Here is a 16,468-nt window from a genome sequence, read left to right on the forward strand (position 1 = left end):
AATAAACAGTGTTCAAAAAAAACAAACATCTCCAATAGCTACGGGTAGTGTTATACTGTATTTAGCGGCAGTGAAAGCTTGGGAACAGCTTGTGAAGGATATGCTCTGCTCTTCCCATCGGCATCACAATCTGGCTGAGTGTGTCCCAGAAGACACCATCCACAGCACCATAACACAATCGGCACACACCTGTACGCTTACGTGTGCAAACTTCCCTGCTGAGCTTGACCTTAAAAAAAAAAAAAAAAACACAACTACAACAAACCTGCAGAGAAATACATCCTCATCAGGCTCTGTAATTTCATTTTAATGAACAGTAAAAGGCCGATATTCAGGACTGGTGGATGTCAATCATACATTTCATCAGCTAGAGCTTATTATGTCTCCTTAGCTGGATTAGAAGCATGAATCTGCTCTCAATTCTGCTTTGAGTCATTTGAGTGACAATGCGTTTGTGTGTGTGTGTCTATACACACACATATATATATATATATATATATATATATATATATATATATATATATATATATATATATATATATATATATATATGTGTGTGTGTGTGTGTGTGTGTGTGTGTGTGTGTGTGTGTGTGTGTGTGTGTGTGTGTGTGTGTGTGTGTGTGTGTGTGTGTGTGTGTGTGTGTGTGTGTGTGTGTGTGTGTGTGTGTGTGTGTTGGTTTTTGTGGTTTACAAGGACTTTTGACCTGAATACGCACCAGCATTACAGGGACATTTGGGTTTATGAGGACAGGGCCCATGTCCTTATAATTCCGACAGTGTAGATGCCTTTCTCTATGTCCCAGAAGCTCCCTCTCAAAGTTTCGCGCCATGTCCTAATATACCACAAAAATCTGAAATTTTACTATACACTGTGTATCCTCTGAGCTCGGGAGTGCGCCCCTGCAGCCCGGCCCCGGTACTGCATCCGCGTCATCGAAAATTTGCATATTTTACACTTGTGTAAGTTTGGAGGCCGCTGATTGGCTAGATCGGCATCGGAAGGCGGGAAAACAAAATGGCGGCGGTGGGCGGGGCTACATTCTGCCGCTAATAGCGCCGTACAAGTAAGTTAATGCAGTTTGGTAATTATTTAAACATTTTTTGTAATAATTTATCGATTGTATTTAATTATATAAATGCATACTGATCGTGCAATTAAACATGTTCCTTAAATATCATCATATAAAGTATGAATGTGACATCAAAGCTGTAATTACTCGGTTTAATATCTGTAAATTAATGTAACGCTATTAATGTAACGTTTCATAGATGGTTATTTAAATATATAATAATTATTATTATTATAATTATAAATCCCGTGTACACGTGCTTTAATCAGCGAGGCAAGTGTGACTGTTTGTAACTTCCTGTTTGGACCGGACACAATCTGTGCACCTGAAGCGAAGACATCTGTGGTGTGAAGCTGTTGGAAACAACTATTATATGAAAGGTTAGTAATACTGCTGTTAAACCGTTTCTCTGAGAGCTTGTGGCTCAGTTTGGCTTGTTCGTGAGTGTCTTCAGTGCTCTTTAGAAAGCAGCTAGCGCATGATGCTAATGGCGCTAGCGTGATTACTGTAAGTCTCGTCTATAAAGAGTAACATCAGACGAGACTCAGCAGTGCTTGTCAGTTTACATTCTTTTCGTTCACAGTATAACTGTAAAAGTAATAGAACAGTCTAGCCATCATAATAATCTGTTGTCATGGTTACAGTCTGAAGGGGAGGGGCAGTTCTGTTTACTATTATTACTGTTCAGCTTGTTTTAATTAATAAACTCAGAGATGTGCTCTTTTCACTTCCCAATATGTACTGTATATAATAGTTAAACTCACCTTTATTTGTAGTGTGCTTTGTAGAATGCATATTGTGTCAAAGCACTTTTACAAAGATAACCAGTCAAAATAGTATATTCAGCATATGCTCAGAATACATCATATTCCACAAATATTCTGTCCAACAGTTCTTATTGTTATTAAAGCAGACACAGAGGATGGCTGAAGGTGTGAGGCGAAGGAGAAAGCTGAAGCCCGTGGAGGAGGCCATACAGTTTTCACTTGAACAGAAAGACAAGAATGGACTCGAGGGCAGGTTCATCAGTCATCTTAAAGGTGAGGTAAATTAATTGATTGAGCCAAGTTAAAGGTATAGTTCACCCAAAAGTGAAGATTTTGTCATCATATAGTCACCATTAGGTTGTCTCAGTCCTGTATATCTTTTGTTGGGCAAAATAAGACATTACTAACCATTTGATGGTTTGTAAATGATGACAGAATTTTCTTTCTATGCATTTAAAGTGACTCGTGTACTAAATCTGTCTCCGGTTGATGACGTGTGGTTCTCGTGATGGTTTCACCTCTCTGTTGTTGTTTAGGGAGGGGTGTGTTCAGCTGTACTGACTTTGAGAAAGGAGATTTCCTGCTGGAATACAGAGGAGACCTCATCAGCAAAGAAGAATGTGAGCGGAGGCAAAGAATATATCACCATGCACTTAAAGTTTTCATGTTTGAGTTTCGCTACAATGGAAAACTCCTCTGGTATGTACACGTGTTTGATCTACATGTTAACTGGTAATTAATTTACATGATTCAAAATGTGTCAGTGGAAATGTCAATGATTAGAGGTCATATTTTGCTATAATTATCAGTCATGTGTTTTCAAAGCTTGGTGATGAGTGTTAAATGATTGGTGATCACAGAATATTACATCTGCTGGTCCTAAGGTTTCAGTGCTGATATTGTCTGTCTCTTGTTTAGTGTCGATGCAGCCCGAGATGACGGTTCTCTTGGGCGGCTTGTAAACGATGACCATATTAACCCAAACAGCAGGATGAAGACGATTCGTGTGGATGGAAAACCTCACTTATGTTTATTTGCCACAAGGAGCATCTGTCCTGGTGAAGAGATCACATATGATTATGGTGATTCTGAGTGGCCATGGAGATGCACGGTACTGACACCTCTTTACTGTCCATTCTGACTTATTGGATTATAGTAAAGTAAAGGTATTAAACATCAGTTGTTACCTAAGTTAATGTTAGTAACTTTTTATTTTTTACATTACATGCATGTACATTCCAGTATGTCAGGATGTGTGTATGTTTACACCTGTTTCATGAGGACCATCATAAGAACATAGTCTTAACATGGTCTTGATGTCACATTGTGTGTGTTTACACCTGTGTTACGAGGACCCTGTTTTATGAGGACCATCATAAGAACATAGTCTTGTGGTTGTGTGTGTGTGTTTACACCTGTGTTAAGAGGACCCTGTTTTATGAGGACCATCATAAGAACATAGTCTTAACATGGTCTTGATGTCACATTGTGTGTGTTTACACCTGTGTTACGAGGACCCTGTTTTATGAGGACCATCATAAGAACATAGTCTTGTGGTTGTGTGTGTGTGTTTACACCTGTGTTACGAGGACCCTGTTTTATGAGGACCGTCATAAGAACATAGTCTTGTGGTTGTGTGTGTGTTTACACCTGTGTTACGAGGACCCTGTTTTATGAGGACCATCATAAGAACATAGTGTTGTGGTTGTGTGTGTGTGTTTACACCTGTGTTACGAGGACCCTGTTTTATGAGGACCATCATAAGAACTTGGTCTTGACTTTACTGAAGAGTCCCAGTCAAGTCAAGACTTTTTTCTAAGAGAGAATGTAATCTGTTCCATTCTTTTAAAGACAAACACAATTATTTCAAGAACTTCTTGGATACCTTTATAGCTGCTGTGCCTTGTTCAGAGTTCTTTAGGTTCTTTAGACACTGATTCTACTCAGTTATCATTTCAAAATATGTGGTGATTAAATAAAACTGACTTTTTACCAACTCCTATTTCAAGATACTTAATCTAAATATAACAATTAGACATTTTCAATATCATATGGCCACAATGGGATGTGAATGATCCATATTTAGCCTAATATTTCACATCCACGCCGCCCAATGTCATGGTGATAACTAGGGTCTTCAAATACCAGACTTTTGTCAAACAAAAGACACACTGAGATTCTTCGGTCAAACATCAAGACCATGTTCTTATGATGGTCCTCATAAAACGGGGTCCTCATAACACGGGTCTAAACACACACACAATGTGACATCAAGACTATGTCAAGACTATGTTCTTATGACGGTCCTCATAAAACAGGGTCCTTGTAACACAGGTGTAAACACACACACACACACCACCTGAAATACTGGAATATATATATATATATAAATAAGCATGTAAGGTAATACATACAAAATCATGAACATTAACTTGGGTAACACTTGAAAATTGAAATATTGATCTGAAATATTGTAATCTTACTTTTAAATCACATTGATAAAATATAAGCAAGATTATAAAATTTGTTTTATATCAGTATTTTATGTGCTCATTTATTGTCACAGATGACTAATTTGATGTTCTTTTCTAGACTCTTAGTGTGGTTGAACCGTCCACTCTTGAAGTCAACACACTGTCCGAGTCAGAAGACACAGACGTAGAGAAGGTACTGCAATTGATTGAGTGATTTTATTTTATTGTTATTTTATCGTTTTAATTTATTATTTTATTATATTTTTTGTGGCATCATACCTGATTTATTTACAGTTGTGTTCAAAATTATTCAACACCCTTGACTTGCAAGACAATTTGCTGTGGAGGATAACATTTTATGAAATCAATTTAACGAAGGCATCAGTAAAGTATTAGAGAAAGTTTGTTAATACACTTTTGAGTGATTCTGAGAATGGAAAATTGATGAATCATGATAAAATTCGAATTGGCTCTAAACATTCATGTTCAAAATTATTCAACCCCCTTTGTGCAGAATCTTTTATTCTTTAAAATCACCAATAAACGCTGTCTGTAAGTGTTTAGAATTCCACACCATTCCACACCTGAAAAAGCTTCCAGATCACTGATAATCATTGGTTTTCACATTGCCACTGCTTTCTTCAAATTCAACCAGATATTCACAATGAGAATTAAGCCTGGAGACTGAACAGATCACTCAAGAACACTCTGTGACTGATCCCTGAACCAAGCAGTAGTAGATTTGGATGTGTACTCTGGGATGACTGTCCTGCCGGGAAGTCCATTGATCATCAGCTTCAGTCTTTGCACCAAAGGCATCACAATTCTTGTCAAAATGGCCTGACACTTTAAAGAATCCATGATGTCCTTCATACAGTCATGATTTCCACTTCCTTCTGCAGTAAAGAAACCCCATAACAGGACCGATCCACCTCCAAGTTTGACGATGGAGATGGTGTTCTTCTGCTTATGAGCTTTGCCTTTTTTGCAGCAGACATACCGCTGATCCACGGGTCCAAAAAGTTCCAGTTTGTTCACATCACTCCATATAACATTCCTCCAGAGCTCCACAGGTCTACACAAATGAACTTTAGTTATTTCAAGTCTGCCTTTTGTTCTTCTTGATCAAGAGTGGTATTCATCAAGATGTCTCAACATGAAGGCCATACTTGTCTAGTGTTCTTCTACACACTGCTTTGAAATGGGTTTCCTCCATTCATTGGGTCATCTTGCAAGTCTTTGGCTTAACATTGCAGATTTTTCTCAGTTGCTCTGATTAAACATTTTATGATATTGTGCTTTTTCTTCCACAACCTCAAAGGTTTTCTGGTAAAACACACTTTAAGCTAAGGAATAAGGCTGAGAGCTGTGTCTAGGAACTTTCAATGTCTTGGAAATCTTCATATAGCCTTAGCCTTTCTAAAGTACTACAATATTTCTTCTCTTTAGCTTTTGTGAGATCTCTTTTGATATTTTAGCTGCTAACACATGCATGGGCTAACTGTATGTGTAACGGCTCAAGCTAATTCTGTTTTAATAGAGTTTCTAAAAGCTTAATTGTGTTTTGAGACTGTTACATTCCCCACCATGCAAATAAGTGATTTAAAAACAGCAATGTTGAATAGGGGTTGAATAATTATGACATAGCAGTATTATTAAAAAAATCTTATAACTCAAATATATTACATTATATATTGACAATATCACTTTTAATATTCAAGTGAACTGTTATAGATCCAAGTTTTATTATATCCTGGATCTTCAGAAAAGCTTGTATTTGTAAAGTACTGCATAATTTTGAACACAACTGTATTTATTTATTTTGCTTTGGTAACTCATTTATAACATAATTATTTTATTTTAATTTAATTTTTTGATTTCATGTTTTCAGCTGAAAGTTGTCAGTGATCAGTCAGAGTTGGACTCCAGTATCTGTGCAGCCTCTGAAGGACTGGAAAAGGTAATTCATTATCAATTTGTACAGTCCCTGAATCCTTTGTCTGCAGTAGAATGTTTATTTATTTTTTATTTCTGTTTCCTTAATTTCAGGTGACTCTGAAGAAGGACCAGTTACTATTGGATGATCAGGACTGTGTTGAGAAGGTAATTAAATGTGCATTGCATATTTTATGAAATGTTAGATTGATGTTGCAAGAAATCATCTCTACATAAGTCTTGCTTTTTTTCATTGTTTTCAGATGTCACCTGTCAAAGAGCATGTGTTGAATGAGGAGCAGAGCTTTTGTGCCCCAGTTGAAGGAGTTAAGGAGGTATTCACATGTTTCGGATGAACTGTTATTTCAGTGCAACAGTGATTGCTCTGAAGTCCATGTCTGCATGAACTGTACACTTTGCTGTTACTAAATGCATGTATTTAGTGACCTGTTTTCACTTTCCGTAATATTAGTCGATGTCTGAATCAGGGGTGTCCAGACTCGGTCCTGGAGGGTCAGTGTCCTGCAGAGTTTACACCGGCCCTCCAGGACCGCTCTAAATGTAGATTTGTAGTAATATATTGACCAGAACCTTTTAAGGTCTGTAACGTAAATGTTTTTAATGATTGTAAGTGATCTTATTAACTAAATGACCACAACTTCCCTGTCATTAAAAATACATTAAATTATTATTGAAAGACAATGCAGCTCGTAATGTAGTATCACATGTATGTTTTAGAATCTTTCTTTGTTGCTTTAATTTAACACTCACTGATGTTTTTTTCTTCACAGGTCTGCAGACATGTTGTGGTCACTTCAGCAATATCAAGCATGGATAAATGTGCTGAATGTGTGGGACCTGTTGCAGCTCTCAAGTGGATTGGCCTGAGATGTAAATGTTAGTATGGTGATTTGTACTCTATACATCATGACACTTCTATTTTTATCATTTTAGTATCACTAATCAACGTTATGAAGTCAGTTCAAAATGGTATAACTGTTGAGTTTGGCAGTAGGAGAGAAGGAGATTTCAGACCATTGCTAATGCACAGATATGTAATACCATTAATAAAATAGGAGTTTTATATTGTTTTCACCTTACTCTACGTTTAGGCATAGAATCTCGTGTTAGCGGTTGAACGTGTCCTGACATGTGACATTTCTTTTATAGTGTGCTCCAGTTCCAGGCATAAGTCCTGCTATCTGAAGCTTCATGAATGGGATGGAAGACGGTCATCGTGTGTAAGAAAATATTTGATTTGATACATTTGTTCCATATTTTTGAGTTATCGGTGCTGTAAATTAATCATAAATATTTTGACAATAGGAAGTAAGTTCAGAGGAAGATGAGCTGTCAGATGAGGATTACATACCTCAGTCAGAGTCAGACCATCAGTCAGACAGTTCAGATGAGTTGACAACAAGACCAGCACGTTACGACCAAGCTAAACTCTTAGATATACAGGAAGCTGCATCATCTAAGTTTAGTGAACATCTGAGATCAGATGTAACTACCCTGAATGTGTCTAAGGGCAAAGGAAAAGGAGTCCTGAAGGTCATGGAAGCAGCAAGTGTGTATGATGAGTCTGATTTAATGTGTCATGAGGAGCAGTTTACTGATTTTGAGACAGACAGTGAATCAGACTTTCCCAGAAAGCAAGGCTCAGTGGTATGCAGGTTAACAGATGTGCTAATGTCATCACCTCAATCACACAATAGTAAGCTTTTGGATTCAAAAAGCACAGTAACATTGAGAGAAGAGAGGGAACGCAGCATGGCTGGAGGTGATCATTGTGTGCAGTCACCAAAAATCTCCTGTTCAGCAAATAGGAAGAATTATTGTTACATCTGTGGGAAACCTCAGTCCAAGTTAGCGCGCCATTTGAAAACTCATATGGCTGAAGTTGAAGTTGTTCAGGCTTTGTCACTCCCAGTTCACTCAAAAGAACGTAAAGCAATGCTGCAAAAGCTCAGGAACAAGGGCAACTTTCAGCATAACACTGACGTTTTACTGTCTGGAGAGGGGGCTCTTAAAATAAAACGAGCACCAAAAAGAAAGTGTGATTCAAAGCAGTTTTTGCATTGCATGTACTGCAAAGGGTTGTTTGTACGGAGAGATCTGTGGCGTCATTTAAAAAGATGTCCCTCAAAACCAGCAGCTGACAGTGAAGAGCAAGGGAGGAGGAGAGTCTTGGGCCTGGCATCTATGGCAGAGTCTTCATTCAGTCAGCACATATCACAAGGAGTTTGGAAACTCTTAGGTGTGATGAAGCAGGATGACATTTCCGCTGTGGTCAAAAATGACCTGAGTATTCTTCAGCTTGCACAGTCGTTTTTTAACAAACATGGTCATGACCCTACCAAATTTGAGTATATTCGACAAAAACTCCGTGAAGTTGGAAGATTGTTGCTGACTTTGCGTAGACAGTTTTCTGTGTACAGTCTTGAAGAAGCTCTGAAACCTGCCAATTTTCATAGACTTATTCGAGCGGTTCAAATGGTGTCTGGCTATGATGATGAGAGCCACTGCTACCAAAGCCCAAGCCTTGCCCTGAAACTGGGGCATTCGTTGAATAAGATTTGTGAAATCATTCAGTGCCGAGCACTGATGTCTGAAGACAAGGAATTGATCTCATCAACAGAGACCTTCAAAAAGCTCTACTCCTCAAAGTGGTCTGAGATGATCTCACACACTGCTTTGGTGACACTGAATGAGGCCAAATTTAACAAGCCATCAACACTTCCCTTCACCCAGGATGTCCAGTCTCTTCATCAGCTCCTTGAGAAGACTGCAGATACTGCTTTTCAGAAACTACAAGAGACGGCATCTCCTCAAAGCTATGCAGAACTGGCCAAAGCAACCCTCACCAGAATCATTGTTTTCAACCGCAGACGTGCAGGAGAGGTCTCTAAAATGCCGCTGAAGGCTTTCAATGAAAGGGACGGCACTTCTCTCCATGAAGATGTAGCGATGGGCCTGAGCAAGTTTGAGCAGAAACTCTGCAGCCATTTCAGTCGAGTTGAGATCAGGGGGAAGAGGGGAAGAAAGGTTGCGGTTCTTCTCTCTCCTGATATGGTCGATGCCCTGATGCTACTGGTCAGCAGGAGAGGTACATGTGGAGTGCTAGACACTAATACTTTCTTGTTTGCTCGGCCAAACTGCCTGAGTTACTACAGAGGCCAGGACTCTCTGAGGGTATATGCAAGGGAATGTGGAGCTCAAAATCCAGAATTTCTCAGATCCACTCATCTTCGCAAGCACGTGGCTACGCTCTCTCAAATCCTAAACCTGAAAAACAACGAGTTAGATCAGGTTGCTGATTTCTTAGGGCATGACATCCGTGTCCACCGTGACTATTACAGACTGCCAGAAGCCACTACTCAGCTTGCTAAAATATCAAAGCTACTGTTAGCCATGGAAAAGGGCTGCCTTCCTAATCTTCAAGGCAAATCCCTTGATGACATTGAGATTGAAGGTACGTCCATCCTAGCATGTTTAGCACAGCGGGTCTTTTAAACTCACAGGGAGGTTTAAGAAAAGTAATCTCTGAAATATGTCTTGTGTTCGTTGTCATTAGGAATGGTTTATAAATTGTGTTATTTCACTTCTGAATGCAGATGTTTTTCATGTTCTGAGTTTTATTTTTCATTGAAGATGAGATCAACATGACGGATTCTGATGACAGTGATCCTGAAGAAAGTGAATCTGATGATGAGGCTCTTGCTGGAGCTGCGGGAAACTCCAGTAATGCTGGTATGTGTCAGCTAAGTGTTTTTTATTTTTAAATCATCAAAGTCAAAAATTATATTGGGTAACACTTTATTTTAGGGTCTCTAAACTACAGTGGTTTGAAAGTGTTTGCCCCCTTCCTGATTTCTTATTTTTTTGCATGTTTGTCACACTAATGTTTCAGATTATCAAACAAATTTAAATATTAGTCAAAGGTAACAAATTTAAAAGTAAACACATGCAGTTTTTAAATGAAGGTTTTTATTATTAAGGGAAAACAAAATCCAAAACTACATTGCCCTTTGTTCAGAAGTGCCCCCCCCACCTTTGAAACTGGTTTATCACACCTGAGTTCAGTTTCTCCAGCAACGCCTCTTCACAGTTAAGAAATCTCTTAAATAGGACCTGTCTGATAAAAAGTGAAGTAGACCAAAAGATCCTCAAAAAACTAGACATCATGTCGACATTCAAAAATATGCAGACACAAATGATAAAGAAAGTAATTGAGATCTCTAAATCTGGAAAAGGTTATACAGTTTTGGGACTCCAATGAACCACAGTGAGAGCCATTTTTCACAAACTAAAAAAAGTAAAAAGTTTATTTGATTAGTGTTTTTTTACGATACAAATCATTGCAAAGCAACTTCACATAAAATTAAGTTTCTACACTATTTAGTAGTAGCTTATAAGTGGTGACTGTCAGTTTATGTGCATATGACAGGAATCAGACATAATCAACCAGACGATGAAAACTATTAACAGCAATTATAATGTGTTTGCATAGTAAGCAGCAATATTTGTTAGTTCTGTATGTTGTTTCAGTGTTAACATCATCTGAGGTCCTCTGAGGGTCAGCATCATCTCTTCTTAGGTGTTCTGGATTCAGACTGGAGCTTGTGTAAATCCTAGTTTCCACAGGATGTCAATCCCATCAGAAACAGAGAAACAAATAGAGACATCATTAGCATAGCTGCTGTTCCAACCAAGTACAATTAATTAGTTTAACCCAAGCTAAATTTGATCAGATACAACTGCAGTCACAAATTATGAGATGCATTATTGCTCATTGAAAAATATGTTTTTAATCTAGATTTAAACAGAGAGAGTGTGTCTGAACCCCGGACATTATCAGGAAGGCTATTCCAGAGTTTGGGAGCCAAATGTGAGAAAGCTCTACCTCCTTTAGTGGACTTTGCTATCCTAGGAACGACCAAAAGTCCAGCGTTTTGTGACCTTAGGGAGCGTGATGGGTTGTAGCGCTGTAGAAGGCTAGTTAGGTACGCAGGAGCTAAACCATTTAGGGCCTTATAGGTAAGTAATGATAATTTGTAACTGATACAGAACTTAATAGGTAGCCAGTGCAGAGACTGTAAAATTGGGGTAATATGATCATATTTTCTTGACCTCGTAAGGACTCTAGCTGCTGTATATGGTGGTCGTAGTGTCATGGTCTGCTTCTGGACCTGGAAAACTTACTGTGATAAATGGAGAAATCTGCTGTTTACCAAAAAATCCTGAAGGAGAATATCTGGCCATCTGTTGTGACCTCAAGCTCAAGCAAACTTGGGTTCTGCAGCAGGATAATGATCCAAAACACACCAGCAAGTCCACCTCTGAATGGCTGAAGAAAAACAAAATGTAAGAGTGGCCTGGTCAAAGTCCTGACCTGAATCCTATTGAGATGCTGTGGCGTGACTTTAAAAAGTTGTCCATGCTTGAAAACCCTCCAATGTGGCTGAATTACAATTCTGCTTAGATGAGTGGACCAAAATTCATCCACAGCGCTGTAACAGACTTTACATTTAATTGGAAGTTATCGCAAACACTTGATTGCAGTTGTTGCTGCTTAGGGTAGCCAAACCGATTATTAGGTGTAGGGGCAAACATTTTTCACACAGGGTAATGTAGTTTTGGTTTTTGTTTTCCCTTAATAATAAAAACCTTCATTTAAAAACTGCATGTTGTGTTCATTGGTTTTCTTTGACTTATATTTACATTTGTTCGATGATCCGAAACATTAAAGTGTGATAAACATGCAAAAAAATAAGGAACCAACACTTTTTCACACCGCTGTAGTTTCTTATTAGTGTGCGTAGTAGTAGTAGTAGTAGTGGTGGTGGTAGTAGTAGTAGTAAGCACTTATTAATAGCTTATTTTACATGACCTTATTCTACATCCCTAATCCTACCCAATACCTTAATGTAACAACTATCTTATTTACTTTTAATAAGCAGAAAATTAGGAATTTGAGGGAAAAGTTGTAGTTAATAGTGTTCCCTATTATAAAGTGTTACCTTGTATTATATTAGTCCAGCATTTATAACAGGATATTACTAAAATATATATATATATTATTTATTTTTAATTTATTTATTTTTTTAATGACTGATTGTCTGCAGGTGTTCAGAAGATGCCCATTGAGAGCACCACTGAACTTCCTGAAGGTACCGGAGGTTTAAATTGCAATGGCACCATCAATGTTGCAAAGCACATGAGCTCTCGTAGAGTTAGAACTCACTAAAGTATGTATTCTTCTGTACAGAGAGTGAGAGTGAGGCAGAAACTGAAAACCCACGGAGAGCGCAGAAGGTGTCCTGGTCAAACGCTGAAGTTACAGCTGTAATGAAACATTTTAAGGGCCACATAGCTAAAGGTAAACTGGCCACACTGACTGAATGCCAGCAGTGTAAATCTGCTGAGGATCCTGTTTTGGTGAGACGCAGTGCACAGAACATAAGGGATTTTGTAAGAAATCGAGGAATTAGCTTAAAAAGGAAAACCCAAAGCAAGTGATGTTACAGTACATTTTGTGTGTTCTTGATGCCATTCAATTAACATTAGCACTTTGGCTGTTGTTTTTATTTCCCATAGTGCAATACTGTTATGGCAGCAGTTCATACGAATATCTCCTTGTAGAAATTGAGGTTGACTGTTAGTTTGTCAAAAATTACAAAATTGTGTCAATTTCTCATTGATTTTTGGATGACCTGTCCCTTAAAGAGAATTTAACTTCCAGAATGAAAAGTGTCATCATGTACTAACCCTTCACTTGATCCAGCCCTGCATCAGTTTCTTTCTTCTGTTGAACACAAAACAAGATCTGTTAGTATCTGAACAGTTAATGGGCATCATTGACTTCCATAGTATTTTATTTTATTTTTTCTTCGTACTATAGAAGTTAACGGTGCCCATCAACTGTTCATAAACTAACAGATCTTGTTTTGTGTTCAACAGAAGAAAGAAACTGATGCAGGTCTGGATCAAGTGGAGGGTGAGTACATGATGACAGTTTTCATTCTGGAAGAAAACCATTCCTTTACAGATAAATCGGTTTCTCTACACATCTGCAGCATGTATTGTGTGCTCAGAGAGTTAATCTCATGTACACTGTGTGTTTAGTGAGGTACTTACAACATGAGGATTGCCTTTTGATTTGATTTATAGTTTTTTTTTTTTTTTTTTTTAGTTGGTGAATTACACTTAATTATTTGATGTTTGTTTTGTGTGGCATTCCTTTTTTTTTTTTTAAAGATTACCCGTTTAATTAATTGGCGAATTTGACAACATGTTTATTTTTATTTCACAAATTTAAGTCATTATTAAAGTACTTCTAAAACACATTGGTGTCTGTAATGTTGTGTATTGTGTTAAAGATCCTGTACTCTTTAACCACCTCAGTCTTAGTAATGCAGCATAGGGACATGTCTGTGTGTTGTGTATGGGGTCACGTACCTGTAAAACACATTGGTCCCTGTAATCCAGAGAATGGACATGTTTTGTGTATTGTAAAACGAGTGTCCTCATAAATCAATCGGACCCTATAAGTCCCAATTATGTAATGGGCGGGAACATTATAGGAGGGGCGTGACAGTCCTTGTGTACCACCAAAATATCATATTGTCATATTATCAATTCTATTGTGTGTAAAGAAAATCCAAAGTGATATTTGTGTTCTGCAGAGTAAAACAAATTTTTTGATAGTTTTATCATCTCTGTAGGACACCGGGAAAGGGGTGTCCCCTTAAACCACCATCCAACTGGTTTGGCCATCAGAGTACTGCTAAACCACAAAAACCAGTATGTGTGTGTGTGTGTGTGTGTGTGTGTGTGTCATGAAGAAAAAGTGGCAATAGTTTCTTGAGTTAAAATATCACGAGTTGTGGAATAAAAATCTGATCAAGTGTAGACTATGTGACTATCTGGATTTTGGGATTTTGTGTGATGATAAGGAGATTTTGAAGGAGAAAATATTGACCTTGCACTTGTTAATTCAATAAATTAGAAACAAAGTTAACTATAAGATTTTGTTTCTGAATGTAAATTCTCAAATTAACCATCATTGACCTGTAATGTAAAGCCACCAATAAACCTTGTTATAAAAATGTAATATTAAGTTAATATACAATATATTAAGAGTGTAATTGATAATTGTATAATTGATTACATTTAAATAAATAAAGACACTGCTGATCTTTAAACTGTCACTCTGCTGTTCAAATAGAACACATAACAGTCATAAAAAAGGACAAATTAGCCTTAGCAGTCTGAGTGTGGGACTAGTTTTAATATTTCTAATTTCTAATTTAATATTGCTAATTAATAATTAATTTTAAAGTAATATGTAAAATATTAAATGTAATTAAAAGTAAACCATTTTATATAAATAATAATTATAAAAAAGTCTAATAATGATAATTATCATAAATAAAATAAAATGAAATAAAAAAACTTTAAAATCATACAAGGACAAAGAAAAGTTTCCCTAAGTGAAAAATCATCTGTGTACAGTACACTGAAAGCTGCCTACAAGATATGTGGCCTACAATATACTGCAACACTTGGATCTTTGTCAAGTCACTTCTTGTTGGAGGGTTGTGTGCTTAGGCTGCGTTAGAAGACAACTAGGAACAGATCGCAGAGAGCACATTTCCCCTCCTCTAAGTTTGTTTGAGGCGAGAGCAGCTGTTCCGGGCTTAAGAGGCACTGGGATTGAATCATAATGAACCAGTCCTGTAGTTCGTCAAACAGCACTGTCAGACACAAAACAAAAGAAGACTGGCTACCCACTGCAACACTAAATGTCACTGAGTCAACGATCAAAGAAGAGGGTGGCTTTTAAAACACCTCAAATATTCTATCCAAAACCTAAAGCTCATTTGATAGAGTAAAAATTTGATGTTTGAAAACCAAAGTCAATGCTATGCAGGTCATTCCTGGTTTGCATTACATTTTGATCTCTATAACTCAATGCTTGCATTGTAATTTAAGGAAGAATTTCAGCAGACTATCAGAAAGATGTTCTGGTCAAAATCAAGCTTTTAAACTGTATTAATTATAAGAAAATTAACAGGATGGAAATAAAGATTTAAAGTCAGCCATTCAGTGAGGGATTGACAGTTACAGTAGTTTATATGATAGCTATTTGATATTTGCAACCATTTTATTTATGTATTTATTTAAATGTGTTACATTTCTAATCTAAGCAAACTGGATATTAATCCTAAGAATAGAAAAAAAATATAATTCCATTAAATATCACAGACTTAATCGAATCCATTACTAACACTTACCCTGCATCTCAATGTTTATACTATCCATCCTAAATAGTAGGCGTATAAGATTAGAATAAGTGTGTCCCAAAGCATAGTATGTTAAAAGTGAAGAGTGAAGTGAAGTGAAGTTTTTGAAGTGTGGATCCATGCACACACTAATGGCTTAAGTTACCCACAATCCATTGCGCTTTGGCAAAGGATTCAGTCCAGAACTACAAAGACGAATAAAATGTGTTAGAAAAATTACAAACGTGACAGATGCGTGCGATCTACGGTTTGGTAGAGAGGTTTACAAAAAGGGGTTCAAGTTCCTAATACTCAACATTTAACCTGGTAAAAAATATTTATTTATTGTTATCCGTCTTATATTTAACCCGAAACAGCAATGTGAACTTTTATAAACATCTTTTGCTGAAAATATTAGCAACAAACAAATATTGAAACAAACAGGGATATGAAAATGCACAACATAACAGGAACGACCCATGCACTGGATTTGTTTCCAAGATTCTATTATCATCCTGAATAAATTATGTGTTTTCTTTCTAAACAGCCTCCACTCACCCTAAAAACATCACAAATCATGTAACTTCGCATTGCAAAATGAAATGTCTGTGTAACATAAACGTGCCAGTGAATTAATTGCTGTAGACGGTTTGTATCCTTTGGGAATTGTGCTGTCTCCGCCATGATCTTCCACAGTTTTCTTCCTCTTCTCCAGGAGAAGCAGGAACATCATAAGAGGCAGCTGTCAAGGGAATTTGCAGGTATATGCAGGCAAGTACTTGCCCTTAAAAATGAGAAGTCCCACTGAACTATACTTGAATATGAGAGGCTGCACCATAAGCCTCATTAAAACACTGCACCACAAAGGAATCAACAGTCCAACAGTGCACAGTACAAAAGTGGGGAGTTAGTTATTTTCTTTCAATGTGAAAT

General features: G+C 37.3%; 1 protein-coding gene across 1 annotated transcript; it reads left to right on the forward strand.

Moving 5' to 3' along the window:
- The first annotated feature begins 537 nt into the window (after positions 1-537).
- On the forward strand, positions 538-12,891 carry LOC128027085 (uncharacterized). The gene is made up of 14 exons (XM_052614397.1): positions 538-1,452; positions 1,983-2,112; positions 2,376-2,538; positions 2,758-2,950; positions 4,432-4,506; positions 6,205-6,273; positions 6,363-6,416; positions 6,512-6,583; positions 7,040-7,145; positions 7,419-7,489; positions 7,575-9,723; positions 9,903-10,001; positions 12,377-12,421; positions 12,520-12,891. The coding sequence occupies exons 2-14, from the start codon at positions 1,995-1,997 to the stop codon at positions 12,768-12,770; spliced, it is 3,465 nt and encodes a 1,154-aa protein (XP_052470357.1). The 5' UTR covers positions 538-1,452; positions 1,983-1,994; the 3' UTR covers positions 12,771-12,891.
- The last annotated feature ends 3,577 nt before the right edge of the window (positions 12,892-16,468 follow it).

Source organism: Carassius gibelio, chromosome A14 (assembly GCF_023724105.1).
Source record: "Carassius gibelio isolate Cgi1373 ecotype wild population from Czech Republic chromosome A14, carGib1.2-hapl.c, whole genome shotgun sequence".
In the NCBI taxonomy this organism is placed as follows: domain Eukaryota; kingdom Metazoa; phylum Chordata; class Actinopteri; order Cypriniformes; family Cyprinidae; genus Carassius; species Carassius gibelio.